This window comes from Sardina pilchardus, chromosome 10, assembly GCF_963854185.1.
Source record: "Sardina pilchardus chromosome 10, fSarPil1.1, whole genome shotgun sequence".
NCBI classification, from domain to species: Eukaryota; Metazoa; Chordata; class Actinopteri; order Clupeiformes; family Clupeidae; genus Sardina; species Sardina pilchardus.
The window spans coordinates 10764762-10783337 of NC_085003.1; the positions used below are offsets into that span (position 1 = coordinate 10764762).

Genomic DNA, 18576 nt, shown 5'->3' on the forward strand with positions numbered 1-18576 from the left:
TGGTAGTTTTCAACCTAGTGAGATTACGCATTTGAATCGGACTGCCTCCCCCGCCCCTACCGCAGACGCTTACTCCAAGATTCATCCCGGGCCATTCACTTGCTGCTTCTCCGTGCGCGATGTCCGATCTCTCCAGTGGGTTCTAGCCAGTGGGAAGGCTACTAGGATCCAGTAAAACTCATCGGATATTCAGACTAAATTACTATTTTACGGTCATTTCACCCGACCGCGCTCAAACTGATGCAGAATGGCTGCCCGTTTCCATTACGCGTGCCTCCTGGTGCCTGTTGCGTTTCATTTCCGTAAGTCAAAATATCTGCTTATTTTCTTTTAAAGCTGTTAATTATAGTTAAGCAGAAATTGTTGTTTTATATCCAGCTGATGTTTAAACATGTTTAACTTTGGTGTTGAAAAGGCGGTTGGCGGCATACTTTGTAGTGTTACGATCATGGGTACGGAGTATATTCCGTTTGACTGTTTCGAGCAATTTGACCGTTAGCCTGGTACCCATAGTCATTCTTGCATGAGCAAAGTAGCAGACCCTCTGAGTTTCCTGCATGCAGAGAAAGTAAATGTTAACATTTAAGCGGGTGTTAACAGATGCACCGAAGTTGCCATGTGCTAAGGTTGCGCATTACGCATCGCTCGCCCCGTGACGCCACTGATTCCCCGGTCCTCTGAGATGTCCAGTAATATTTTAATCCCTTAAGCGGACTGCAATGTGCGTGTTTTGTTTTGCTTCTCAGATTAGATTTGGTTGATTATTTATTTATTTTCGATGTACGAAGACGGGAATCGTAGTCTGAAATATGAACTGAGAAGATCACCAATGTGTCAAATCTGACTGGACTATCACAAGCACTTTTCGGATTCTTCGCTGTTAACATCAGGAAAGACGTGCTTTTGGTGTAAAAAAATACTTGTGTCCAGTAAGAGCTGTAAATCCCTCTGACCTGGGAGTATTTGATGTTAAGCGGTATTGTTTTCCCCTTAAACCTCTATGTTAATTCATCCCCAAGCATGGTGCTGATGTAACCCGGCTCTCCTGAGGATTAAGTAGGGAGAAAACATGCCGATGGAAATAAATCATGAATGAACGGCATCTGCTCTCCCCTGACGCCTTCCTCCCCGGGGGATAACACAGCTCTGTTGGCGACAGTAGTCACACAGTTGTATACTTAAAAACTGTCCCTGCCTTAGTCATCGTGTGCGGTATCCTTCTATCTATTATATTCATGAACTCTGCGGACGCAAACTCCGCCTAAAAGTATGCCCTTCCCCTGCACCCTGAGTGTTCCATACCGAGTACCACTCTGTGCTTATCATCACAAATGAGGTTGGACGCCCCTCCTTCTCAGTGACAGAATCTGTTTCCATTAAGTTGGATAGTACAACCGCGAAAAAAGACTACAACTGGTAGAGCATTGCCAGAGCTCACAACTGTGCCAGGTGAGAGAGGCATAGTGTGTGTGTGTGTGTGAGAGAGATCACACCAGGGCCACAGGCACCCAAGATACACACACTCATCCTGGCTCACCTTACAGCTGTGTTCCTGTGATTTCCCTGCGCCCACTGTCTCAGCGGAGGCTGAGCCATATCACCAAGTCCCTTACGCAAAGGCTGCGGAATGAGACAGCGAGTGGAGCGTGACGCGATGACAGAACGCTGCGACTGTGCGCCCGCCTGCACCCGTTCCAGGCACCGGATGAATATTCATGGCCGGGGTGACTTGCCTCTGTGAGGAGTAACAGGAACTGTGATACCCTCTAGCACAAATGAATCATTTCATTCAGTGGCAGCTGCGGTAATTTATATGAATGTACAGTATGTGTGTGTGTGTGTGTGTGTTTGTATGTGTGTGGGTGTCTGTGTGTGTGTAAGAGAGACAGCACTTTAGGGGGACAATTGAGGAGGAGAAGCATAAAGTTGGGCACACGCTTCAGAAAGGAATTTGCACTGGCCTTCACATCGCCAAGGTCACCAGGAGCCCATTTACCAGGTGGTGGAGGCTGTGTGTAGGCTGCTGATTCAAACTCCTGGGAGGAAACACACTCACACAGACACACACACACACACACATTTGACATTTACAAAGTCAAACATCTCCATCTTGCTCCATTCTCTGAATCACAGATCACCACTCATTGGGAGAGGTGCTTTGATTCAGCCTCTTCTGTGTTCTCTGATTCTCCTCTCTCATGGTAGACCGAGCCCTTAAGCAGTGGTGTAGCTGTAAGTGGGAGCCATGGCTGCCTGCAATTATTTCCCCCTATTCTCCGAACTCCCATGGGGGCCACCAGCCAAACTTCATCACTTTTCTCCCTCACAGCGTGAACTGCTTCAAATCGCACTTCCCCACTGAGATTTACAGATTTTTTTCTCTCTCTCTTACACATCACGTCATACCTCCTGGATGTTTTTCGGGTTTTTTTTACCCCTATCCATCTTTAATCTATTATTTTTTTTTTATTTCTGATAACTCATCTTTGAGCGTCGTCATGTGGCTGGATGATTAAGAGCAGGCGTAGTGTCGTGGAGGAAGCTGTGAGTCACGTCAACAGTCACCATGCTGGTCCCTCCAGCTGCTCTCCGGGACACCGGAGACGTCACCGCCACCACGAGGAGCTGTGACTGGACGCCCGCAAAACCTCAACGCAGTGTCCATCACTGCGCCGAGCAGTGCAGCAGAAGGGCCCGAGTGAGTCGGAGGGAAAGGGCAGCGATGAAATATAAATCGAAATTCTGCCTTTTGTCTCTTCTCGTTCATCCACGCTTCGTGGGGGGAGGTTGGGGGAAAGATTAATACGGCTGTCTGCTTTGGTCAAGTGCAGGCTTCTCAGAAGAATTGAGTCTTAACTTTGCCGCATTTGAGAGTTCTGGTTGAATGCTTGAATGTTGAATGCTTTTTCGGCCTTGACTCAGCCGTCTATTTAACACAGAGTGGCCTTTTCACAGAAAAAAAGTCAGTGTAAAAAAAAATATTTGAACAAACAGAACCATGAATGGACTGTTAAGAGGTTGTCTTCATTGTAGCTCTCATTTTTTGACTTTGGGCTTTGAGGCTTGTGACAAGCAGACAGAAATTTTTCCAACCGGTAGAACACAGCAGACATACTGTAGCATAGAGGTGATAGCTACCGACATAAACCGTTCCCAGACATACCATTCCTGCCCACCTCCAGTGTGTGTAATAGCATGGGGTGTGTGTGGGTGTGTGTGGGTGGGTGGGTGGGTGGAAGAGGGAGCGGGGGGTGGGGGGCTTCTAGATGAAGCTGTGCAGATCTAATGAACTATAGCGGTGGGATGGGCAGAGGCCAGGTGAGAGAGGTGAGGAGGAGAGGGAGAGGACAAGGGCAAATGTGCCCCCCCTGCTCCCAGGAAGCCAGCACTAACCCTGATAAGTTGCCGGCTGGAACACAGGTGCTGTAGTCAATAAAAACTCATTAACTTGGCGAGTGGGCGACTGCGTGAGTGTCCACTACAATGAGCCGCTCACTTACTCTCCATCAGGCCAGATAAGAGGGAAGGGGGATCGATGGCGGCAGGAAGCTCATTTATTTGGCAGATGGGGAACGGCTGGTGGTGGCCTTAACCTGCGCACACAGGGACACGAGCACAAACCTCTGCACAGTGGGATGGCATGTGTGTGTGTGTGTCTCTCTGTGTGTGTGTTGGAGAGTTGGTGTGGAGTCCTAGAAGAGAGGAGGAGTAGAACAAGTCGCTGTGGTGTTGATTTAATCACTGGAACTCAGTAGGCCTAGTGGAAGAGGAAGATGGGAGAAAAACAAGGATGATGTGAAAGGAAATTGTAAGAGGTAGAGAAGAGAAGGAAAGAGAGAAACCCGAAGAAAGTAAAGCTACACGTCTTCTTTAGTCCCTCGGCAGCAGCAGCACAGCACCTGTGGGCTGTCCTGTCCTCTGACCTTTTTTTATTTATTTCTTTATATTTGAGGCTCATGTTAAGTGCTACTCTGCGATGTCGTTAATAAATGTTCCACGCCAAGAACTCCCAGCTCCCATTCTGTCACCGAGTTTTTTGTGCCGTACACTACTTTCAGGAAACCGGCTCCCGTGTCCCGGAGTTACTCCTCGTGGTCAGAGCGAAGGAGGGTGTGTGTGTGTGTGTTGCTTTGCTGAAAATAGCATTCCCAACAGCTTTGCATCATTGGATCCCATCTCAGCTACAAATCCCATAAGCAAAGTGTAGTTCAGGGCATGTTCACAAAAAAAAAGGAGGATGGGGGGTGGAAGAGTGGTGTTGGCAGTGTGGGGACTGGGGAGTGAGTGTGTGTGTGTGTGTGGGGGGGGACTGAGAGCTTCACTCTTGTCTGAACAGAGTACGCAGTACACCCGCGGAGAGCTGCCAGGCTAGTACAAGCTGGAGCTTCGTCCTTCATCAGCGTCGCATTGGGAGAAGGTTTGAGGCTTCGTGAGGGGAAAAAAAAAGAAAAATCAGCCTGGGTGTCCTTTGATTGCCTCCCTTCACAGCGCCGGGCGGAGCCTGATCAACCGCGGCCCCCTCTCTCTCTGAGGGGCCGTCCTCTGGAGTCGTCGGGCCATCAAAGTGCCTCTGTGTCAGCCCTTTTTTTTTCAAGAGTGGGCGACGGGGGGGGACACTTGGAGGCCTTGGCATCCTAGCAAAGGCCTAAAGCTACACAGATACACACTTTCACTCTCTCTCACACACACACACACACACACACACACACACACACACACACACACACACACACACACACACACACATGCAGACATTGAGCAACGCCTCAGGGTTAGGTTCATTGAATGCATAATAGATCTGAGCGCTCCCCTCTCCTTGTTCATTGAGCAGTTTTTTTTTTATTGCTTTACATAACAGTCACTAGGTAAACTGTTTTACGGCATGAATGTTTAATTGAGTTGCGCTGTGAATTCCCACAGCTGAGCTTGAATGTTGAATAATGCAGGACCAGGCAGGCCAGCTGGCTCCATGACTGGTGGAGCCTTCGGACGGAGTCGGCGTGCGACTGGGTGGCCCCCTCCACCTCCCGCGCTCCTTTTTCGTGCAACACGGTGGTCAGAGGCGGTCGCGCCATCTCGGTTTTCTTTCCCAGCGGCGGGACGTGTGAGAGTTGGAGGGAATTCTCGTCCTTTTTCTGTGGTTATTTGTCCTGCCTATTTGAGTTTTGTTTTGACTCTGTGGTCAGTCATTGTAATGAAAAGTTGTGTGTGTGTGTAAGCTGCCAGTTTCTCCACTGATTTTCAACCTTTCTTTATTTGTTTGAACTTGGGTCTGTGGTATAACTTGAAGTCACTCTGTGTTAGTAAGACATTTGTCTTTGCAGTAGAAATGCTTTGCCCCCTACAGTCCTTTACCGATCAGTTAATCAATCAATCAGTCAGGCAGTCAGGTTTGTTTACTTTCCACTTAAAGCTCTTTCACATTAAGCAGGACAACTTGTTCTGAGTTTATGATGTGCCTATAATTCCATTCAAAGATAGATACTTTTTTTGTCTTTTTTTAGACTGTTATTTTTTTTTTACTACTATAGTAGCTGAAAATATATCTCCTATTTCTGGCCCTCTCTTATCCTTGTAGTGACAGTGCTGTGTAGGTTGTCATCAAGTGTTTGTGACTCACCTGTGTTGTTAGTGCAGATGCGTGAGTGGTTTTGCTCGCTGAGAGTGAGGTCAACTTCAATAGAGTAACCAATTAGTCCACGTGGTACGTGCCTGAAAGCTCCAAGGCCCACAACAATGGCCTGACCTTTCCTGCCTCATGGGCCATGGAGTGGATGCATCCGCCGTAGGTGACCTTGGAGGGAGCGTGCTGCATTGAGCGCACTTGCACCCATTGAGACCGAGTAGCGCTGCTGAAACCCACTCGGAACACCGCATTGTGCTCAGCTGCGGTTTCTAAATAGGCCGTCTCTGTGTGGCTCCAGACAAAGAGAAGCGCACACTACCTAGCCCCGCTCTCTCTGCGCTGCAGATCCAGGTGGAGAGCTTTGCTCTTTTGTCCCTCTTTGTCTCCCCCTCCACCCCCCCACCCCTCCTTCGCCACACACACATAGGGCCTCTCTCAACATCCCTCCTCGATCCTCGATGCTCGGTCCTCCAGACTCGTTTCCCACTGATCTATAACTAACACTGGATAGACTATCCCATTGTTGCCGCTCCATCATTCTTTATGTAGATCAGTACCGAGGAAGGAAGGGAGGATGTATAAAACACGAATGAGAGGCACCCTAATAGTTGATTTGGGAAGGGATGGGGTGGGGGGTGGGGGTGGGGGGGGGGGGGTTGTCTGCAGAGTTCGTCACAACTGAAAATCTATGGCGACCCAGGAGAGTTCCTGTGTGGTTTTGTGCTCCGAGGTTGCGCAGGCTGTGAGGGAAGTGCGCCAAGGCAGCAGTGAGCAGGAGGAGAGTTGTGGGGAGAGGAGGATGAGGAGACACATGTTCGGAGGCCGGCGCAGAGAGCAGTCAAGCACAATGGGCCACAGCTCTGTGGAAATCCTTACCCTAATCCCTGGGTGGCTGTTGCGTAACATTTCTCCCTGCGTACAATAAAATAATGTTTGCCGTGCCTCTGATCACAAACTTGCATAATGATCTAATAGAAATTAAAATGATTATTTTCGGAGAGCAAATTTGCTGTGCGATTATATTTCAGCAGCTCGTACTTTGGCTTTAATTAAGGAAGGCTTTTGTCTCTGTAGTTCAGATTCAGAATGCATTAGCATGTTTCTGGTTTTCAACATTTTTTTTTCTTCAAAGAGAGAAAGAGAGGTAGGGAAGAGGAGTGGAGAGAAAATCTTGTGAATGTGGTCAACTTGGATATTGAGGAAGACATTTCTCATCAGTACCTTCAGTTTGACCTCATTCTTAACTGAGAGTGTGTGAGATTCTACTCATTGTGATTCTTACAGTGTGTGTGTGTCTGTGTGTCTGTGTATGTGTGTGTGTGTGTGTGTGTGTATTCACAGATTCGTATCGTACCACTACAAGAATACGATCTATGTGCTCTGCTTCCTAAAAGTGAATCTCACCATTTCCCACCAACTCTGTATTTCTAGTGGCACCCAGCCAGGATTCTGGCTAAACTCTCTCTTCCTGGTTCTGAGTGTGCCTTAATACAATGTCATGTGTTATATGAAATAAAACACGGATTTAAGTAATTACATAATTCAAGACCGATTATTCCATTATGCAACTAGGACTGTTTCATTTATAAAGAAATAAAAAAAATAGAGCAGCCACTTAAAATCCGAATGGGGACGGTTCAGATGGAACAGACTATTCTCATTTCTCTGAATCGCAAGCACGTGGTCACTCAGCCAGGAGAGAGGCTGAGAGGGCCAGACTCACACACACACACACACACACACACACACACACACACACACGCACGCACGCACATCCACATCCGCCCTCCCCCTCGGCTCTCAGCTGAGGAGTGCAGTGTGTGTGTGCCCTGTCTGAGCACCCAGCACTCTCATTGGCAGTCAGAGGCGAGCCCTGGGCCTCCACACTGGGTCACAGGCAGAGGGAGCCTGTGCTGAATAATACAAGGCCGAGGGGCCTCTAAAAGCATTCTGCCAAAGTGATTAGATCCTCGCTTTCCCCCAAAGCTGTGCCTGGGGGATTTGCATTGTTTTTTAGGAGAATACAGATGTGGTCAGGCCCCACTTCAATGCCATTAATGGCCTGGTTCAGGGCGAGGGATTGGGCCTCAGTGCTGTTCAGACAAATCCTATCCCCCCCTACCCCTCCACCCCTCCACCCCGCCATCCCAGCTACGTTCCCCACCCTCGCTGCCCCCTCTCCAGATCCCACCCTGTGTGATTCGTGGGGATTATTTGAAAGTTTGCCTTTTTTAATTACAGAGTCTCGCTCTCTCTGCATTATCTCTGTGGGGAGTGGAGGGGCGAGCACGGCTGAATGACGACGACGGCCACGGTGGCGATGGTGATGATGATGATGATGATGATGATGATGACGCATGCAGGTGTTGTTTGTCTGGCGTCAGCCCTGGTCTGTTGTCTTTTGTTGCGTTGTGCTGCACGGCGGGGGGAAAAGGTGCGGGAGGTTTTCGAGGGATCAGCCAGGGAAATCATCAGCAGCAATCACTCCACTGCTCTGAGGAAAAAGGAAATACAATAGCAGAGGCGTCTCTTTCCCCCCGCATCACCCCTGCTCCCCCCATCCTACACCACCCTCTCTCTCTATCCCTCTCTCTCTCTCTCTCTCTCTGTTTTGCTCTGTTGACTTCATTCTTTTTTGTTTATCTGAGCCCCCAGCTATATTGATCATTCCCTCTCTTGTCCTGAAGCCCAGGCTCACTCCATGGAAGTTGTTGAAGACTTTGACTTAGACTTTTATTGGAGTTTAACAGAGCACATTCATTACTACAGCTCAAGCCAGGGGAAACTAGTCTGTCTTTATTTATGTCTAGCACTGTATACATCTGTTGTTAATGAGCTATGCCACATAAGCCGGAATTTGTCAGCCAGTGTTTCATAGTGAATTTAAGAATCCTTTTATCAGTTTTGAGGAAGGTTTATGTGTTTATATGGTCACAATATAGATGAAATAATAATGTGCTCGGTCTCAAGTTGCTTGAATCCAATCCTTTGAAAGCAAACATGGCAATTTTGGAGACAAACTCGCTGAGAAACCGTGGAAAAGACAGCCTTATTAAGAGGAGGGTAAAGTGACCGGTCCAGGGGGGTGGTTGGAGGACGTCGGTCTACTTGAGGCTGGCCTGGGAAAGAGGCAGCATGAGGGGATGGGAAAATGTGATAGAAGAGCAGACCAGGAAAACAAGAAACAGATGCCCAAAAGCCAGGCTTTTATCCACAGCCTGGTTGTCTCTCGGCCATCAATGATCTTCATTATCTGCTGACAGGAAGGAGCAGAGAGAACACAGCATGCAACACAGCGCAATAGTTCAACTCACAGACCATGAGCAATGAGCAAAATACATCCTGATGATAGTGCTCTCTATTATCCATCCGTCTCGTAGGTCTGAGGTCAAACACAGGACATTGCCTCCTCGGACGGCGAACGTGCCTGCTCGATTGAGACCAAGCCAAGTTTCCAAGACAGATTTCAAGATGGCTGTGCACAGTGTCACTGTTAGATATGAACTGTTTTCATTGTTTGGACCACTTTGGTAGTTTAAATGACGATTTCAATCACTCGTATTACTGATACCTTACTGCTTCTGTATCACTGCCAATGGGAATGGGAATTGGTCTTGTTGTGGATGAAATATTGAATGAAGGCTTGTTTCAAACTGGTGTTGGTAAACGTGGCTAGCGATGTTAACTGAAGGTAAACACGCCTGGTAGCCTACTCGCCCAGTGGCGTCAATGTTTTTCTCCAACTCGGACGCGCGAAACATAACAAAACGCTTGAAATGTGGACGTGACGTCACACCTGAGGTCCGAGTCAGTTTGGAGAGAATAATGGAACGTGAGGACAGATGTTAAGATCAACTGTTAAATGGTGCCCAGCTGGGCTATCATCAGTGTCTGCTCCAGTCAAGCCAGGGGCCACACACGTCTCTCAGTTCTTTTGTGGGAGGCCAAGGCTCCGTGACTTGACTGGCCAGTAACCAGAGTCTCTCTTTCCCCTTGTGAGACGGTGCCCACCTTTGTCTTTCTACCCCCTGGGGTTTGTGTGTGTGTGTGTGTGTGTGTGTGTGGCTTCAGCAGCAAGGCAGTAAAGAAGAAACAGACTTTTTAATGTGATGGCAATCACCTTATTCAGTATAGACTCTTATGTTTTAACAGAAATATCCTTTTAACTCTACATTGGTCACTAGTTGAGATCTGTCTTACTCCCTGAGTCCCAGATGGAGGAAGTCTGACCTCGGAACCCTGCTTCAGAGATTATTGAGGGGCCCTTTCCAGTGAGAAGACTCTCAAAACCTTTCAGTTGCTCCAAAATACCTTTTCCCTTTCCTCGAAAACAAGCAGTTTTGAAAACACACAGACAGACCAGACGGTAATCTTGCATCAACAGCACGGAGATGGAAAGAGTCTATAGGCCCGCAGGTTTCAAGAGCAGGGTCGTTCTTTTATTCGCCACTCTTTGGGGGTGTCTGACAATTTGCTGTTGACCATGAGACAGACAGCAGACAGCCTACTGGCCAAATCTGGCTCCTGCCCTAGACAAAGTCGCTATCATTGTTCTTTCTTCTGTCCCAAAAAAGAAAATTCTCGTTAGTTTTGTGATTTGATGACTTCAGTTATTGACTGTCTTTGTTTGTGATTTGTGTTGCACATTTACAGCGTTTCATGGGGTGTCTGGGAATCAGGGGAAATTGCCGCGCTGCGTTGAAGACAAGCGTGAGCTTCTCAGAACTGACAAGTGTGGTTAACTGGAAAGGCCATTAGTTCATAACTGGCAGATCATAACTGCTACCCTTACCTTTAGATTTAAAACTCTACATTCAATTATGATAATCGTTCATTTGACAGAATAAGGCATTTATGGTATTGATTTTCTTTAGCAAAATGAAATAACATCAAAAGGCACATTTTAACAAGTCCATTTAACCCTCATGTTGTCCTCAAATCTTACCGACGTTCGTTGTCCTTGGGGTCAATTTGACCCCAGCTAAAAAAACTCTCAAAAAATGATTAAAATTATTTTTTTTACCCAGTTTTTTTTGTGGTAGGTACTTAACAAGAGTGTAATAACCACCATCAAAAGCCCTACAAAACAATCCCCCCCCCCCCCCCCCCCCCCCCCCCCACACCCCTTTATGAACCCTGGAACCCTGACTGGCAATATGGCCAATCCAGTGTCAACAGCCCAAAGGCTGACTTTTTGGACTTTTTCAGACCTGCCAAAATAACTTATATGTAATATGTACTTGTATATGCAATAATTATAATAACTACATGTTCTCATACTATTACAATAATAATATCCATAATTTGTCAAATATTCATTTTCATCATGTTTCATAAAAATGGGGTCAAATTTACCCCAATACCACCAACGTCACTATTTTTTTTACAGGACATTGGAAACATATTTTTGTGCAAATTTCATGTTTACTCTGTTGTACCCTTCAAATGAGGAAAAGTCATGAAACTTGAAGCAAAACAAAAAAAGGGAACCATATATTTTATGATGTTAAACACTGCTTGGGGTCAAATTGACCCCAAGGACAACATAAGGGTTAAGAGCGTCAATATTCATCCCCAATATAGCATACATGCGACTTTACTCTAATCATGGTTTTATTATAAACAAGGCTAACTAGAGAAAGCAGAGGGTTTCCATTGCTAGCCAATGGCTTTGGCCTTCTAACAACAACCATCAAAGAAAAGGAACAAACAAATGACTAAACATGTCTTTGGACGTAACAGTCAGCCAGTGTACAGTACATACAGCAGGAATGTTTGTGAAAGTAGAGGTGAATACAGCAGAGGCGGGCCAACGTTTTGTTTTTTACAATTTACGACGCAGCCGCAAGCGCAGGGCACGGCACGTCAGTGTGGTTAATGATGAGTGTTATTGCAAGTGTATGTGCTGAGCGTTTATGTTCGTGAAGTGAAGCGCATGACTGGCAATGTATGGCTGCATAAAATGGAGGTGACAGTTGGCCGGAGATGCGCGGCGATATGTTGAGCAGTAACTCATCGCGCGGCCCATGGCAGAGCCCTGCGCCAGGCACGGCCCAGAGCTGACGGGGAGGAAGGGAACGGAGAGGAGGGGAAACATGGCAAATGACAGACTTACATTAATAGGGCGGGATGATGTATGGTGGTACAGGACAATGCTGTCACCGGCTCGGGTAATGCAGTACTGCTCCTACTGGTCCTACTACAGGGCAGTGGAATAGAATAGAGGAGCAAGGCTTGGCAAGACATGGTGTCATTGCCATCAATATCACAGGGGCAGAGAGGTGGGGTGGGGTGGGGGGGTACCGTAGTCTCTGCCATCTGTTTATGGATTGTTGCTGCAGATTAAGCACAATGTAAATTATGGTATAAATTATCAGTCAAAAGATCAGCGCCATCCAAAAGCGTGGGAGCACTGGAGTCAATCTGGAAGTTGTTCCACATCTCTACGCGTCCTTATTTATGTTTAGTCACAACGCTGACATTTCAACTGCAGCTGTATGGAGTAATGTTTCACTTGAGATATTCAAATTAACACCAATTCAACTTTGTACTGTATAAACTATAGCCTAAGTCACATTTCAAGTAAATACGGGATGAGTAAAAGGCCATTCGGTTGTTTGCTAACATGACCCAACATGTGTGTGTTGTGTTTTTGAATCAAAATGGCTGCATCTTCGTGCACAACACCTCGAGAAGCTAGAAGTGTTGAATGTTGAAAGTCCAATCACCCCGCCACCAAAGCCTGGTGACCACTGGAATACATTCTCATCAGGCTAGCTGTCATAGCAGCCGCATAAATAACAACTTTTTCACTTACATAATGACTTTAAAATGAACCTGTCTAGCCATCCATTTCCACAATTAGCTTTGCAGCAATTATATTTTATAGGAAGTTTGTCGAGTTTCACAGTTAATCACATAAAAAGTTAAGACGCTCAGGTGAGTGAGCGTATGCAGGTCAAGCCCAGGCTGTTACACAGCAGTGGGGTGTGCTTGGCTGGAGATGTGTGGCCCTGCTGCTATAATGTTCAGGGCATTTGAGAGACTGCTGTGGCCCTGCTGCTCGTGTCAGAATGCATTAGCCGAGTGTTGTGTCTTGAGGATCCAGCCCAGGTAGTTTGTCAGGCTGGATCGGATCCGTGTGCCGGTGCGGTAGCCTACAGGAGCCATTCTAGGGTCAGATGATGGAGTTTACTATTCAGATGATGCTGTTACATTAACATTTGATCCAGTGTATAGCGTTCTTCATCCCATTATATTCTCTGGGACTCTGGGAGTTTGGTGCTACGGCGCGTCATATGCGTGTTTGTGTGTGTGTGTGTGTGTGTGTGTGTGTGTTTGTGTGTTTGTGTGTGTGTGTGTATTTGAACGTTATTGGAGACGTCTTGCCTTGTCTGCCTCTGATCAAAGGTAATGTTCAGTCGCTAGAGATCTCAGCAGTCTCTCCCACCTCAAACTCCACCTGCAAAGGGTCTCAGGAGAGAAGTGAGATGGTTTTTGGAGAGGGAGCAGAATGTGCTGAACATGCTGTGTAGTGTGTGTATGTGTGTGTGTTTGTGTGTGTGTGTATGTGTGTGCGCACTTGTGTGTGTGTGTGTGTGTGTGTGTGTGTGTGTGAAGAGGAAAAAAGCCTTTAATGGATGAAACATCCAGAGAGCTCCAACATGAAAGATTTCTTCCTTGATTAGTATCTTTAAAGCAGTTCATGGGGTTCCTGCACCAGTTTTAAGCCACAGAAGTAGTTTGTGGGTATGTTTTCAATCGTTACGGATGTAAGTGCTCATTATCAGGATGCATTAAATGTGATGAAAACCTAGAATGGAGCTGAAATGAAAAGCTTTTCCTACTCAGAACCGGGTGGAATGTTTACATTTGTCTGTACTATTTATTTACGCACACACACTCACACACACGCGCTACATTACTTTGTTCTTGAAACAAGAGACAATTTGTGTTGATGGCTGTAATTTTACTAAGGTACCTCAGTTTGGTCATAGCATACTGTATATCAATAAACGAATGCATGAATGATAGCCTCATTCATTAGCTTTGAGAGTTGATTGATGGCATGTTTAATTAAGAAACCATGTATAATTTGTCATTGGCAAAGCCATTAATTTAAGCACATTTTTAAGCTTTTGTCTCTTATCATTCTTTCTTTTTATACCTTTACATCTCCTACCCAGTGGACAAATAGGAGATTAAATTTGACCTAGCGTAGTCCTGACTCATTTTTTATCTCCCTATTGCTCCTTCCCTCTCTCCTGTACCCCCTACTGAGTGAAGCACGTTGAGGTGTGAATGGAAAAATCCTAAAGGTTAGCCAGTCGTTAGAGAGAGGGGGAGAGCTTCACAGCCAGAGTTAATTATCAGGTGTTGTTTTTTTGCTTTGTGTTACCGTCCGTCTCTTCGCCATCCCATCCACACTAATCCCTCCCCCCCGTTCCTATTTTCTCTGCTGGCGAGGGAATTAAACCTCTCTGTGATTCTCCTCTCGCACGCGATGTTGTCACTGGTCGCCTTCATTGGACCCTTCTGTGTCTTAATGATGCTGCACTAGGAGAGAGAGAGAGAGAGAGAGAGAAAGAGAGTGAGCGAGAGCACAGTTAGTTACCATAGGAAAAGTTACCATAGGAGCGGACTCAACTTCACAACCATGTTGCCCCTTAGGAGCAGGAGCAAGAGCAGGAGACAGAGGCTGGTGGATATGCTTCCTGCTGCCATCTGATGCATAACACTGAGTTTAGGGGATTCATGGGGCTCTGTCGCTGCCTGGTGACCGATCATGATCACTGGAAAGAAAGAAGAAGAAATGCCCATAGGCTAGATTTCAGCTCCCAAAGTAACTCTACTGCAGAGTTATGACTAGACGAGAGGAGGCTCCTTATAGTCACCATGAGAGTCGAAGTGAATTTCATCCTCTTTTCTACAGTGGATGTTGCACACCTGGACGTGGGTGAACATAACAATGCAATATGGTTACCCCTGAACTCTTACGAGCCGTCTGTGATTTCAGCAGACATTGGAGAGCTATTAGAACGTGAGGCAAGATTGTGTTTGTGTATGGTGGCTGAATAAGACATAAGGATGGGATATACACTCAGAGATTATATGGAGGCTAAATCCCTTAATGTATTTCTAATGAGTTTGGTCCCTCAAATGAATAAATGCGTATAGAAGATGTAGTGTTTGTATGAGAGAGAGATTGAGAAAAGGATAGAACTGAAAGATACGGTAGCAATAATGTCAATCTGAGGCTTCTCAATGCCTCGAAATTGAGATGGATGGGTAATGCAAGACTGATATAAAAATGCATGCTAACTTTTAGCACAAGCAGGAAGACATGATTATATCTCAAAATGGAACATTATGCACAGAATCAAACATTTATCATTCTCACCATCACATATGCACAGCACTATGGGGATAAACCGCATCGCTTATGCACAGAATCTTCCGTGTGAGCTACAATATTGGCAGCTAGCTCTCTCACCAGAGGAGGTGGTGCATTGGGTTCTTTCTTTGGCTCTAACTCGTTACCCAAAGACCACACACATGGTCTCTCTTGTGAGGTCCACATTAAATTGACCAGAGGTCATGCTTGTTTACTGGCTGTTCCTGTCTGAGCAAGTTTCCACTGTGGTCCTTTTTTTTGCTCCAGTGGAAAGAGACTTAACAAGGAGACAGGTAACAATGGCAGCCACTTTGTGTTCGCCGTTGAACGCTTCTCACTGAGTGCTGTTGGGTGACCAACTGCCGAGACATCGAGGTGCTCTGGGGACTCACCCTCACCCCCCATGCCGATCCGCCCACTACACGTGTAACCCGGCGTCTGGCTGTGATAGATATTTCACAGTAATAACGTGACTAATGAGACCTCTTGCTACGGAGCACTTGTCTGATGTTTCTGATGGATACGTCTTCGGCGTGGCCAAAGGGGCTTCATCTCCTAATGAGCTCTGCCCAGCGCCCTGCGTTAAATTGCACAGGGTATTAAATGCATCAGTCTTCCAGAACTTTCTTGACGCCCACCCCCACCCCCGACTCCACCCCAACCCCCCCTCTTCTCTTCTCCTCTCATCCCGTCCTTGATTGTGTCATCGCTTGAGATATGTCTCCATAAAGTCTACAAGACAAGGGAGCCTCCCGTTTCATTAGCACAGTGCGCCAGCGCGAGGAGTGACTGCTGGCCGTTGCATCTTGGACCGCGGGTTCACAGTTTAGCGCTCATCAGAGAGCTCTTCTCTCACTCCGCTGGCCTGGAGGATGTTTCAGCCGCTCATGCTGCATCACTGCAGTAATTTAGAGTGTCATATTGTCTACTAGGCAGAAGTTACTCGCTCTCCAGATGCGTTAAATCTGTGATATACCCACCCACCCAAGGCAGGATGGGAATATTTACTCCACAGTAAAATAGCCGGGTCTACACTTAAAGATGTGCTAAAATTTCACTAGCCGCAGATTTGTTGCCGGCCAAACAAATCCAATCTATGCCCCCGCATCGTCCGTCCTAAATGTCACATTCGCTGCCACGGCGTGAGGACACAGCCTAGCTTAGTGTGCGTAATAGTGTGGCCGTCGGCTATGGTATGGCGTGGTATGTTCCGGCTGCAGTGTTCCGCGGAGTGAGGGCCCATGGGATTTGAAGTTTCTGGTGGAGCAGATGGCCACATCACTCTGTAGTAGTACAGCACTTATGCTCATCCAGGGTGGAGAGGAGTTCAGTTCAGTCATAACGCACGACCAACTGCCAGCACGTCTGTCTAACTCACACTCTGACATGCAACAGACACATCATTACTGTTTTTTTTCCACCCTTTAGACGTGTGTGGAGAGTGTTTGTCTGTTTCTTTATCTATTTTCATGGGGCAGGCAGGACATGGATCCTTAAGAAATTGACACGTGAGAAAGAATGGGTTTAATTTATTTTGATTTGTTCCCCATGGGGTGTCTGGCGGCCTACATAAAGCAGACATCAGCACCAATTCCGCTGGGTCAGCAGTGTGCCTGCCAAGGCCTGCATATTTAACCCCCCTGAACAGAGATCCGAGGGCTCGGTGCCGGATATGACTTCTTCCCTCAGCATTGTTAGCCATCTTGCAACACTGAGGTGAACAGAGGTCTGACATCTGAAAAAATATTTGCTTAACCAGCCTCCCCTTCAGAGATTGTGTATAATGTTCAGAGTTTCTTGAATATCTACAGTGTTGTGCCAGAACTGCAACACCGTAAGGCATATTTTGAGTTTAAAATACAACGTATGCCCTTTTAAACCGTACAGTACATGTTGTACCTACTGTACTGACCGTTATCTTTCAGTCTTTTTAAACTAATATCAAATGTTTTATTCACCCTGAAGGTTTCACAGACTAGAAATCCTCCACAATCATCTTGTGATCGCAAGCAAGATATAGTGTGTAGTGCAGGGAAATGAAATGTTTCTTTTGACTGAGGTAATTACCGGGTCGTCATCTGAGGCGGTGAAATCTGTGGGAAAAGGTGTTAAAGTTTGCTAAGATGATGAGAGGGAAGAGTCTTCTTGGCCGCCCTTCCTCTCCTCTCCCTTGATCTGGCCACTCTAAAATGAATGGCCTGCAGCTATTCTCCCTCCCTCCCTCTCTCCCTCACTAGCTGGCTGGCTGGCTGGCTCATTACCGAGAGCTTAAAGCAGCAGAAAGAGAGATGCAAAAAAAAAGAGAGAACGATGGAGAGACAGAATGAGAGAGTGAACGAGAGAGTGAAAGAAGGACAGGATTCAGGAGAGGATGATGATGATGACGCAGGGACAGTGAAGTGATGAAACCGTATCTGAAGTGAGACTCAGGTCCCCAGAGTGACATGAAACATTACACAACTCATCGTGCTTTAGAGCACGCAGTAATGACCTGCTAGCGAGAGGGCTGAACAATCAATGTCACAGAGCCCATTTGAGCGCCATAAACAGCAGCTCTATTAGAGTAACGTGGTTAATTGATTGCGCACTGTCTGAATACTAATTGACTATTACCGTGAATGTACGCCTATTTGCCGTCCATTGTCTGAAGTGGGCTAGGGGACTGGAACGGGCAAGCAAATATGATTTGAGGTTTGGGTTATGTTTTCGATTGTTTATTTACCAGTGTGAGTTATTCCTTTTTTTTTGTCTGCATAATCATTTTCCTCCACCACTCCCTCAGGTTCTATTGTTGTCTCTCCTTTTTCTCTTTCGCTGTTTTCTTTTCCTTTGCGCACTCTATCTCTCTCTCTCTCTCTTTTGCTCTCTCCCTCTTTCTCTCAAGGTGACTGTTCAATGAAATAAAACAAAATGCAACAACAGGACACTTCAGCTGTGCCCTTTGGCTGGGAGCTACCACAGATAAAATATTTACTCGGTCCAGGGAGAGGCCTGTCCGCTGCACTGGGCGCGGATGCCCACTGAACTGCACGGGGGCTATGGCCATGTGCGAGCCCGGGCGGGTGGAATGTAATCAGAGACACGGAATGGCAAAGACATCAATAATAACGCGAGGCATGCTGCAACAGAAGCCATGCGCTACATATGGAGAGAGAGCTTGCTGTGTCGGAGGGACTTGGCTCTCATCTGAATCGATAAATGTGCTCCAAAAGTACTGGTGGTGTCAGACTGGTGTGCTGGATGTCACTGTTGCATTTGTGCTGTGCACTCCGATGAATTAATGCACCCGTGTACTCATTTATCTGCAGGGTTGTTTATGAACCACAACGAATACATTTACATTTTCATTTACATTTATTTACACTGTTTACAGCATCTGCATGTGCGTGATCTAAGTCTATTGCATTTCAGAGAAAGGCGTACGTTAATTGTGAATATGCCTCTGTTGCGGTCAATACAGTAGTATTGACCACAACAGAGGCGTATTAAAAGTAGCCACCTTTATCCCCTTGCAGCCGTTAATGAGTTGAGAGTGAATTCGTCCCCTGCTCTGTTG

General features: G+C 46.6%; 1 protein-coding gene across 1 annotated transcript in view; it reads left to right on the forward strand.

Moving 5' to 3' along the window:
• The first annotated feature begins 127 nt into the window (after window positions 1-127).
• Window positions 128-18576, forward strand: part of nrn1la (neuritin 1-like a) — a 24635-nt gene continuing 6186 nt past the window's right edge. The window contains exon 1 of the mRNA XM_062548381.1: window positions 128-302. Coding sequence (XP_062404365.1) covers window positions 248-302 — 55 coding nt within the window. The 5' untranslated portion in view covers window positions 128-247. The remainder of the gene's footprint in view (window positions 303-18576) is intronic.